Here is a 12311-nt window from a genome sequence, read left to right on the forward strand (position 1 = left end):
TTTTGGGGTTTTTTTTGGGGGGGGGGGGGGTAATATGTGTTGTGGTATACGTGTATATGTGTCGTTTTAACTTTTCTCTTTCCACAGTTGCCGCCTCCTCCACAGTAAACAGAGTAACTAATTCCTCTCAGATGGTGTCATTTTCCTAATTATTGTTGTTACCACCTGTTTTCTTCACAAACCTTTAACCATTACAAATGTATATACCTAGCGTTCAGAGACACATTCTCACAAGCTTGGTAAATCTTACAAATGTGTAAATGAAAGAGTTGTTACTAGTAACTAAAGGAGGAGGTAACAGCACTTTGTGAATGACTTTGTATTAAGTTTATTTGGCTGGAAAGATAGTCTTTGCTCCAGAGTGGTGTTAGAAGACAGGAGCCTTCTACCCACCCACCCCAAAACCCCCAAGAACAGCCATATGTTGTTACCTTTTTCCAGGGAGGCAGAAGCACTGAGAGCAAACCAACTTGCCCTCTGTTGTTGCCACACAGTATCTATTTAAGAAGGTGGTTTAAATTAATCTTTTTCCCTGAAAACAGGCAGATACCTCTGCTTAGATATTGTTAAATCTCTCTTCTTCCCTTCTGCGCTACTGAACTTGCCTCTCCGCTGACATGCCTAGCGCACTACAGGAGTTCCCACTTTTCTCGCATCCTGAGCTGCAATGTTTGTTTTCTTTTCTAATGCCCTTTTCACTTATCCCACCAGTTACTGAGAGGTCAAATACTCTCTCAGCTTGTCAGCTCCCATCCCTTTCACTCATTTGTCAAATGTTCTTCTCTGGTTCCTTTTCTTCCACACACTTGTTACATCTCCACTTCAGTTTCCTTCTCTGCTTTGCCCATTAAAACACTTAGGCTGCTCTTGATCTTTGAGTACAGCATATCGCACGAAGCAGCAGTAGTCTGTAGTATTCCCTCTGGTTTCCATCCAGTTATTGTTTCTTGGATTGTCGTGACATTGGGACAGCAAATAATCTTTTTTTTTGTTGTACAACTAGGACAGGGCATCCTAGCTCAAGATTAGTGGTCTTAAGTACTTCCATAATACGAAAAGTATCCAATAGCGCTGCAAAATATTGTTCAGTTTATCTGCAGTCTCAGAGCCTTTCAGCCCTTGGGTATTAGCTTGAAGTGTAAATCGGGTATTGGGTCTGTCCCGATTTCTGTGCAAATAAAAATCAATAGCTTAAGCCAGCAACCTTTAAATGCCTTGTACTAAGGGGGCTAGCTAGCTCGAGAAATTTGAGTTGAAATGTGTTTGCTGTCAACGACCGCAGTAAATAATTGGATTTTTGGTACTGCTTCTAACTACTCGGTGCAGCCTGAGTGTTGACTTGCAGTTGCGAGACTTGAGGACGGGTAACTTGAACTGGCATGGCAGGTAAGATGCTCCTGTATCACTCATGCACTTAAAAATGAAAGTTCAGAGTCTACCAAAGCCACTAGACTTCAGCTATTGTGGATAATATTATATACATTTTAACTATCCTTACAAAGATGTTTTCATTCTCACTTTTTCCATTGCTTTATAAATATAAGCGGAGGTTTCATTTTAAATAGGCTGACATTTTAGTGAAGGAAAAAAAAAAAAGAGATAAAGTAATGACAGAGACAATTGGTTATCACCAGATCTTCAGCAAAGCCTGATACCGTCTGTCTGAACTTGCATAGTGATTCCTTCAACATCCTCTAGAGTGCTTGCGAACACAGGCTATTAGAAAATAATCAGATGGACTGCTGTAGCAATACCTGTTCCACGTCCTGCATGGTTTTACTGTGAGCTTTTTGGTCCCTCCCCAGGCCCCAAGCAAAGCCTGTCTGAAGCAAACAGTTTGCGTCTGAGTATAGGAAAGGGTGTTTTCAGGATGATGCAGATGTTCCTACCAAGGTGCAGCTGAGTTACAATCCACTTGGCAATTCACCTGACCAAAAGTATTTGCTCTCATATGAATACTCTTCATATAGATTTGTAGTTATGGAAAGCAGTATACAACTTAGAATATATGTAGGGATTTTCTCACACAGTTTTAGCAACTGTTTTCCATGTAAATATTAATCTACAAGAAATACTACACGTATACAAAAATTTGACAGTAAATGTAAGGAGGTAGCAAATCTTCCCCCCTCCTCCGCCTACACTTGAAAAACAGTAAAGGAGAAGGCAAGAGTATATTATAAACTCATTATGAGCTTACATAAAGTTTCTTCAGAGGAAAGACTATTCCTGAATAAAAAGAAACTTTGGTGTCTTGGCTGAATAACAATGAATTTTTCAGAAGTCACAGCAATAAGGTATATCAGATCATCTCACGTGGCAGCACTTCTTCATGTTGCTTGTAGGGGTTACAAGATTAGATGTCTTTGAACTGATTTGTAACATGTTGCTGCCTTCTTCACCTAAATTTGTGGCATGCTTTATCCAAGTAAATTAAAACTAAGATTTTTCTGGAGGTTAGGAGAAAGCAATGCTAAAATATGATGTCACAAGGACCTAAGCATGTTAATATATACATGTTGAGTCAAACGTTGTGAAACCTGGGTTTCTTTAGTTATTCCTTTGAGGTGGGGTGAAGAAGAGAGAAACTGTTTGTACTTAATTGCATTCACAGAAGTATACTTAAGGTTTATCCAGTTGTTTAACGTATTCAGTTTTTCATTATTTCACAAAACTTCATTGGAAAAGGGTTACAAAGGGTTAAAAAGGTATTTCTGATGAAAGTCATTTCTTTGCAGTTGAAATACAGTAATGTACATGCTAGCCCAAACAGCTGATTACACTTTTATTTCCAATAATCTTCAGCCCACGGTGTGATGCTTTGTTTCGGCTGGCCAGCCCAACTGCTCCTGCTGTGCACCCAAGCGCAGATTCCCAGGAGATTCTGTCATCTGTGATGGAGATCTTTGCAGGTTTCCTCTCCGGACCCAACTGGCACACTCCGGCTCAAAGCTTCAATTAAGTAGTGGCAAATTGACTGATTTGATAAGGAGTCTTGAATTACACCATTCTCATTTCAACCAATACAGCTTATCCAGATTTATGAACATGCAGAAGCCAATTTTCCTGCCTTCTCTAGGCCTGTTAGGCTGTGTTTAACCACCATTTTCCCCAGTTGTCCCAGGTGACTGGTGGGCTACATCTTCCCTCCTTGCCTTCAAGCATACGTTTCCTTCCAGCTTAACTGAGAGCATACAGATGTTATTGCACATCCAGGTTTTGCCCCAACAGGCAGTCAGGAAGCGGCCAAAATGTGCAGTGTGGTAAGGGAAGACTTTCTCCAGTCCACTGATTACTTACTCAGTTGCTTTGCATAGTTCTGCATTTAGGTATTAAAAAAAACCCCGTACAACAACCCCAAATGGGACTTAAGACTCAGTATTTACTGATCCCAAATTTTATATCAAAATTCATATCCAAGACTTACGAAAGCTGTATAGTTTTACTGGCTTCTTAACGTGTAATTTACTGAACTACGAGTCTGCTGCTTCTTGCAGTTACTTCAGGCGGAATAGTGGCTGCCTTGTCCTCAAAAGTAAAGGAACTGAGTCATAAATCCTATAAAGATTTGGGTACAAAATGAGACTAGTTACTGTTGGTTTTTGTAGAGAAAGGGATAGGGAACATTTCAGACCTCTCTTTGTTTGCTGTGCAGTGTCTCATCACAACCTGTACTTTAACAAGTGTAAACAGATGACCTTCACGCTTTCCCAGTGTTGCACACTGAGTCTTGAGGAACACAGTTTTATCCAGAAATACTTTAGTTAGTGGCTAGGCATTTAATTAAATGTGTGTATAAATGAGTGATTGTTTGCTACATCAGGCAGAACAGTGAAAATATTTAAAATACTAACCAGAATGAAGCAATAACCATTGCTTGAAGTGAATGAGTACTTTTTATTTATCTGATAAAGGCCATATTCAAATCAGAATTTTCCACTGCTATTAAGAACCTATATTGTGCTACTGACATTACTATGTTAAAACCAAAGTATATCAATTATGGGCAAACGCCCTGCAATATCCATTCAATTTATATATTTTTCCACTTATTTTAATACTATTGCTTTCCTATATAGTGATATTCTGACTGAATGTTTTAAGATCACTTTTTGCTACATTCTAATATAGGAAAAGACTCAGATCTAAAATGAGGATTGCTTGCCAACATTTAAGAAAATATTATTAGAACTTAAGTTGTATGTTCTCTGAAACAAGTTTGCTTATCTATTTTCAGTTAGGTACAGTATGTAAATGGTTCAGGAAAAAGTATTCTATGCCATACCCAACAGCAAGTCCGTGTTCATTATAAAATTGAACATGTTTTTAAAATTCCGTTATTAACTTCGATCTGCCTTTAACTTTGTAAGGTGTGTGTGTTATTTGTTTTTAATACTGGAAAGCGATTCTGATTCTCTTCCTAGTATATCCTCTGTATGGGCACACGAGGAACCCTAACTCCCCCTGCAAATTGCTGGCACACTGCTTTTCTTTGATGTCACCCTGTTAATGCAGTGTCCCTCCGCTGGCCACCACCGTCTTGAAGCTCCTGATGCGGCTGCTGTCAAAGACGAGTAGGCACGCTGGCAGGACACACTGCTGCCTGGTTCCTCTGCTTGCTTTTAGACGCCTACATAGAGAGCTATAAAACCGTGGCGAGAGAGTCCTCGCCACATGTTAAGCCCTGTGCTTTGGCTTACCAAGCCTGCACGTTTGATACTGCTGCATCACAGCTGGGCAAACATTTCAGCCAGCTGGCTGAGAACTGTGCCTGGCTGAAATTAATCTTTCTCCTCCTACTTGTAGCCTCCGCCATTCACTGTGGCAATAGCCCCTGCAGCCCAGTTGCCACCAGAGCACGGCCAGGACAGATGAGCGGAGACAAGTAGAAGCTTCTTAACCTGCTCACTTAACCTTCCCTTTTCAGCTGTGTAAAATAAACCAACTTCAGCGCTGGCTGACTTCAGAGGCTCCTGAAGATTTAAGATATGCATTAAGACATGCCATGTCCTATGCTTAAAACTCAACGATCAAAGCTACCCCAGTTCTGACGAACATTAAACATAATGGATGAATGTACCTAGTGCAGGTGAAGTGACTTCTGACTTTATGGTCGTTTTTCTTGGCTGTCTCTAACCTGTTGGGAGACACAAATAATTCTGTGCTGTAATGCTATAAACAAAATATTTAAAGATCATGCACAAATTAGGGAAGGCATTACCTGGAAAGGTGCTTAAATACCCTTAGACTTTAGCAGATTGTTGAATTTAAGTGTTTGCGTAAGAACTGGCTGTTCTGAACTAAGAGGCATTGTTTGGGGGATTTTTTTTTACTCCTTACTCTGAGAACAAAACTCAAGCTTGCAAAGTGTGTAACAAGATTTAGAAAGGTTTCTCTATTTTAGATCAGCTACGGGAAGATAACAAACCGCCACAGTTATTAGTGCAATGCATGCCTCGGTGGTTTAACATGCTTCATTAACTTGAACAGCGAGCAGTGGTGCCAAGCGTGGAGTATGACAAGATCTTTTGCAGTTAGCGTGCTTGTGTAGTTTTCTTTTATAAAGGGCATTAACCAAAATTCAGTTTCTAAAATAAAGTATCTTTAGATATGACAAGCAATGTGGCTTGTAATCAAGAAACAGGACAAAGAGGCACTGCTATACTATGGGGTGTTTTCTTCCCTCCTTTCTGCCACTCCCAATTTTCCTTTTCTTTTCTTTTTTCTTTGAATGCTAGGAGGAGATAGTGATGAATTGTTTCACAGCTCGTAGATATTACCAGAAATCAATAGTTAATAAAACTGGAAGCATTTATGATAATAGGAAGTGTGCGTGCATGGAGCTGAGAAATAATCTGTTGACTTTCAGAATGAGTATTTGCTTTAGAGATTAGTATTGTTTCTAAGCAGTTTCAGTTTCCGCTGCAGAAAGTTATATATATGTATCTGTTAGGAGATAGCACAAGATTGCATTTAAAACCATTTTAAGTATTGCCATCTTAGAATTACAGTAGCCATAAGTGTGTATGACAATGTGTAGTAAACTGTCAGAGGAAATGCTGTAGTAGAGCTGAAAATTTGTTGCAAAAGCTTTGAGTGCTATCACTGCATCTCGTTGGTTAGTGGGGGTTTTTTTCCTCTCCTGGCTTGTAGTCAGTGTAACCCCATTGAAAATTCCTAGTAGGGTTTCCTTAGCCCAGCAGAGTGATTAATCTTCAGCTCGCCAAGGGGAAAAGAAGCCTTTACCTTCATTTACTTTTTGTAGTTTTGCCGTAGGTCCTCATTTCACAATTTTACGGTTTTCCCCTGACACTCCCCGTTCCTGGTAGAACTATCCATAAACAAGGCATTGCCAAGTTGGGCTATTGCTGGGGCCAGAGTTCATTTTGTACTACAGCCGAAGCTCTTTTACGCTGGCCCTCCTTGCCAGAGTGAGCAAATTAGTGAAAATGCTCTGCTTCTTTCCAAGCAAGCTATTGCAAGCAGCTGTGTTTTAAGTTCTGTGTAGATCCTTAGATACTTAAAGAGCAACGCTTCACACACACACACACAAAAATCCATTTAAACTTCATGAGCATTTAAATAATTAGGCTATTTAGCTTCATAACGCTTCTAACTTCATCTTCTTAGCTTCCTACAATTGTATCAGTAATACTGTTCGTGACAGTACCATATTGCACAGCAAAATGCAAAAATTCAGTACTGCTTTCCAAACACACTTTTTTTGCCAAAGGTTTACTAATAGTTAGTATTGCTCATTTACATATGCTCTAATAACACTTAGAACATTTCACGTTCTACTTTGAACTATATATGCTTATAATAACAAACTCATTCTTCGCTAAGGGTGAGCAAATACTACATTCCTTTTGTCAAACCCTTGCTTCCCCAGCAGTCAAAATCAAATGAGAGAAGCAATTACGAAGAGTCTTGTTCTACTAACTGAACAGAGGCTTCCATTCTGAAAGACTCAAAAATGTGGTTTCCCTCTTCTGGCCTGAAGAAATAGATAAGGCCAATTACAAATGCCAGCTTCTTTGGGTGCACTCAGTGATAGCTGAGTATTGACCTTTTATTTGCCAGAGGCTTCTGTGGTACTTTGGTAGGCTCACCTGTAAGTAAGCAAATAAAACTACAGTTATTTGGTGCTTGCCAAAATGTGAGCCCAGTAGTTTTGAGTCACGATGACACTGGATAGTTGAAAGAATTGTAAAGAGAGGGACTACAATGTTGTTATTCACCTGCAATTTCTTTACTGATTCCTCCTATCATATAGTTGTACTGAGGGGAATTTTAGTTTGGTTCAGCAAAATCTTATGCTATTACAGCACTGGAAATGTCAATGGAACACCACTTTCCAGCATTTAATTGTGAAACACCTCTGTTACAAAATGATTGATTCCCTTTCCAGAAGCAGCAAGTTGCATCCTGCGGTACCGTGTATTTATCCTAAGATTATGGGCTTGCTCTTTGTTGTTTGTTTGCATCTCCCCAAGAGCATGTGGAACTTTACTTACTGCAGGTTAAACCTCCACTTTTTCTTGGCACTTGATGCTATCTAACTCCTAATAAAGGCAATTGGAATTTCAAGAAAAATGTACATCCATTACTGTATCTTTAGTTTATATTTCTGCATTTCTCTTGGATTTGCGAGATGAATCTCCACAGTGTTTGTGTGTATTGATGCTCTATTTGGAATCACTTTCTTGCTATGAAGACAGTAGGATTAATGTCTGTCAGTCACCTAAATCACCTTAAACCTTCTGTTTCCATTTTATTCATATGCATTCTAAAGCAAAAAGCTAAAAGTTAGATTATGGCATTGGAAACACAGCTGCAAAAGAAAAGCATAAAACAAGAAAGTGTATTCCTACATAGTAGTTGATGAAAGGGATCTTCCTTAGATGCTCCAACAATTTAGCTCGTCTGGGGTCCTAGCTCTGGAGCCTGATGCATCATGACAGATTTGTATTGGAAACCCATTTTAGCCTTTCCCCTGCAGATGTTAAAAGATGGACTCTCCATCTGTTGCCTCATTTGCTTCCACTTATTTATTTATTCATTCTCTGATTATTATTTAGGGAAGCCTACTTCAGTAAAGTAGAACTTTCTTGTTGAACACAGCTGAAATAGTCCAGTTTTCCCCTCCCTTCAACAATGCTAAATTTACATTCATAGCTGCATAGTACAGAATATTCCTGTGCCTTTCTTGCAAGTCAAAACATTTTTAAGACTGTCAGAACATTGTAGGAAGCATTCATTTTATGGGCATTTTACTAAGCATGCTTTAAATTTTTAAGGAGACCAATAATAATAATACAGATCACATGTTTACTTATTTTTTTCAAACTACTTTCTTCCTAGATGTTTTACACTTCAGGGTCTTCCAATAACACATTTATTGATTAAATTAAGGACTTGTGTTTACTGCAAATAAAAAAACCTGTTTATCCAAAATGCAAATTAATTCCAGTTTGAAATGCCTCTGCAAATCCTCACAAATCTGTATTACCTGTGCATTTTGCTCTTAGTCTCTTTTACAGGTTAGAATCCCTGGGAATCCAGGTGGCCAAGAAGGCCAACGGCATCCTGGCCTGTATCAGAAATAGCGTGGCCAGCAGGAGCAGGGAGGTGGTTGTTCCCCTGTACTCTGCACTGGTGAGGCCGCACCTCGAGTACTGTGTTCAGTTTTGGGCCCCTCACTACAAGAAAGACATTGAGGTGCTGGAGCGTGTGCAGAGAAGGGCAACCAAGTTGGTGAAGGGTCTGGAACACAAGTTTTATGAGGAGCGGCTGAGGGAACTGGGGCTGTTTAGTCTGGAGGAGAGGAGGCTGAGGGGAGACCCCATCGCTCTCTACAACTACCTGAGAGGAGGTTGTAGTGAAGTGGGTATTGGTCTCTTCTCCCAAGTTATGAGCGATAGGACAAGAGGAGATGGCCTCAGGTTGCACCAGGGGAGGTTTAGATTGGATATTAGGAAAAATTTCTTCACTGAAAAGGTTGTCAAGCATTGGAACAGGCTGTCCAGGGAAGTGGTTGAGTCACCATCCCTGGAGGTATTTAAAAGACGTGTAGATGCGGCACTTCAGGACATGGTTTAGTGGGCATGGTGGTGTTGGGTTGACGGTTGGACTCGATGATCTTAAAGGTCTTTTCCAACCTAAACGATTCTGTGATTCTATGGTTCTATGAATTCACTTTTGCCAACAGACAATGGTGGGTCCTAGAAAATGAGTCCTGCCAAGGATGGGACTCAGCACAGTCCACAAATAGAATGGGAGAAGTGTCTAAATAACAGCTTTTAACTAAAAAAAAAAAAAAAAAAAAGCAGGGTTATAAAACATTTTAAAATGAAGTAGAAGTCCTCTTCTGCCTTCTACTTTCTTTACTTCCTATTGCAAAGTGCGTGACATTCTTGAAGTGTTGCCTTATATTAATTTTAATAAGTCTAACAATCTTCATTCATGTGGCAATGAGGCAGTGGAGGCACTGGCAGGTATGAATCATATATCATCTGTGATAACTGAGAAGTTCTGACAGTACTAGCTTCTTAGGAAAGTGGATCTTCTGTAAACATAACATTGACATTATCTGAGAATACTATGCAGAACAGCAGAGGTGTCTGATAACCGTGACTGAGAGTACAGTGTTTCTAATATCAATGTGATTATAGACTATTTCATCAAAGGTGGGCTATATATTATGAAGGTATCCTTCAATCCAGAGCACAGTTTCAGTTGTTATCTCATTAAATATATCCAGGAGTTCAAATAGCTATCTTTACTAATAGTTCTTAATATATTCCAGGCACTTTTTAACTCATAGATGAAGACTGAATACCTTAATATCTGTCTTTTAATCTTAATAGTCTTTTATACAAAAGACAAGCCCTTACATAATTACACACTTCAATGTGACAAGGGTCGTCAAGATTTGTCACTTGGTGACAAATGTTGTTGGCTTTACTGGATAGCACCTTCCCCTGCAACGCATAGTCTTTCACTGACTTTTTTTTTATTATGGATGTCATATTCTTGTCTTCAACTGCAAGCCTTTACCCAGCTGTGCTCTCTAAACTCTACTTCTTAATACTCTTCCAGACTTCTTCATTCCATGAATGAACTTTGAGCGGCCTCTTTTATTATTGTTTATATACTTCTGGTCACGTCTTCTTCTGAAGCGTCTCCTATTCTTAAGCTTTCTCTTTATTCCATCATATAATTCATCTCTGAAAAGAAATTATGTTCTCATTGCAGGAAATGACTTAGACATGTACCAAAGCCAGCTTCTGGAACTTCGGCAAAGACTATTGTATGCTGAAAAGGAAAATAAAATAAGATCACACGAACTGAGCAGTGCCCTAGATGAAATTAAACATGTAGTTGCAAAAAGAATGAACTCAACAACAAATCATACAGGTTCGTATTTATAAACATGTACTGTGTTAATGGTTCAAAGTTTTGTGTGCTCATGTTTCTTTATCAGCGGTGTGGGAAGAAAAATCATTAATTTGATTAGGCGGAAGTTTCTACTTTAAAAAAAAAGGATGGGGAGGTAACCTGTAGCCCCTCTTTAAATAGGATCGGTTAGTAACTAAACAAATAAGGAGAGGAAAAAAAAGGGACACAATAGACTGCAGCCGTGTCATAGTGGCAAAGCTGTACATACTGCTAATCGAGTTTCTTACAGTGCTTATCCCTTTCCTGCTGCCAACTACAGAGCACTGAATAAGCAATTTTTACCAGCTTTTACTATGCCACTACACCCTGATAAGTACTAGGGCTGTGCCTAACCTGGAAGGCAGGTACACCTCCTCAGATGTTCCACAGTCCTGCCCCCCTCCTGTCCAGGTGGAGTGACTTTGGGGGGGGACTTTTTGGCCACGAGTGCTCTGCCATCCTGCCGGCAGACCCCAGGCACCGAGGTGCATGTGGTGGGTGCGCAGCCTCATCTCAGCCAGCAGAGCACCTACAGCTGGGTGCTTGCCTGAGCCCAGGAGTTGAGAAGCCCCATGAGGTCTTGCTGGCTAGGTGTAGCCTAAGAATGTTCCCTCTAAAATTTATTTTTATCTTGGAAGTAGTTTGCTAAGAATCTGAAGGAAATGTGAATACTTGTAAGTGATGCCAATTAAAAGAAAACCAGGGTGGGTGGGTGGGTCTGCTTTTTTTTTTTTTTTTGAGGGACACCAACATGCAATGAAGTTTACTCTAGTGATCTGGCTTCTTCCCAATGTTTAATTAAACTTCTTATTTACTTAAAAATGTATTAGTCCTTGTCTTACAGACTGTTGTACATCCCCATCTCTTTGCACACTGTAGTTGCATACTATAGATGAGACAGTTGACAGTTTGATTCTGTCCCGTAAAAGAAATGATGTACTAGTGCAGGATCTGCCTTCCCCCCCGTTCAGATTGGAAGAGCTGCTTCCCTGGGGAGAGAAGGAAAACTAGAAGGGGCATCTCTGCACTGGAAGCATTCCACAACACACCCTGACTTCAAAAAGAGTCTGGATGCTACTGAAAACTACTTTTTAAAAATCCTTATTTGCATTCAGTACAGTGGGCTGGTATCAGACTAAAATAGGGAATTAACCAGGACTCTTACAGGGGAAGAAGGAAGAAGGTGCATTCCTGCTTTGTGTAGTCAGCTTCATTTCTTACCCTGGTCTTCCCTGCCTCTTTTTGTCTGTTTATTCAATATTAATTCAGTGGGGCCTTTCAGATGCGTACAAGCAAACACTTGAGTGTTGGCAGTGTTGTGGCCTTACAAGCTTTAGAATAGAGACCATGTTGTCAGCTACCAGTAGCCCCACATACTGTGGACAAAGAATTATTGCCCAATGCACATAACAGCAGTAGAGGAGCGTGCGAGTCCCCCTTCCCTCTGCTCTTCATTCTTATTGGAGCCAGCTGACTATCAGAAAGTATTAAAGCTGTCAATTCACAGGATTCAAAGCAGAAATTTCTTAAAATCACTCCATAGATTTTCTTTCATTTTTACTTACTCTCTGCTTCCCATTCCAGCCAAGTCTTGTTATACAATAAAAATTAAAAGGTTTATTGTACACAATAAAACTGAAGTCCTTGCCCAACCCTTGATAGGTACTACTTCTGAATAAAAATGGAAAGTCCTTGAAAAGTTATGGAGGTGGTTTTAAAAAAAAAAGTTTCTATGCAGCACAATTCCAGTATATTTAATGGCAAAGCAGAGTGGGAGGAGTTGTGGGTCTCTCTTTCATACACAAATGTCTGGATGTTGGGGTTTTTTTAGAACTGTTTTCTGTAGAGCGGGGAATCTCTGTTGAGCCCTA

General features: G+C 39.9%; 1 protein-coding gene across 1 annotated transcript in view; it reads left to right on the top strand.

The window, feature by feature from the left end:
* Positions 1-12311, top strand: part of MGAT4D (MGAT4 family, member D) — a 41041-nt gene that overhangs the window by 1285 nt on the left and 27445 nt on the right. Inside the window, exon 2 of the mRNA XM_010583611.1 lies at positions 10258-10419. Within this exon, the coding sequence (XP_010581913.1) occupies positions 10272-10419 (148 nt within the window). The 5' untranslated portion in view covers positions 10258-10271. The remainder of the gene's footprint in view (positions 1-10257; positions 10420-12311) is intronic.

This window comes from Haliaeetus leucocephalus, unplaced genomic scaffold, assembly GCF_000737465.1.
Source record: "Haliaeetus leucocephalus isolate CR32 unplaced genomic scaffold, Haliaeetus_leucocephalus-4.0 Scaffold924, whole genome shotgun sequence".
NCBI lineage: Eukaryota > Metazoa > Chordata > Aves > Accipitriformes > Accipitridae > Haliaeetus > Haliaeetus leucocephalus.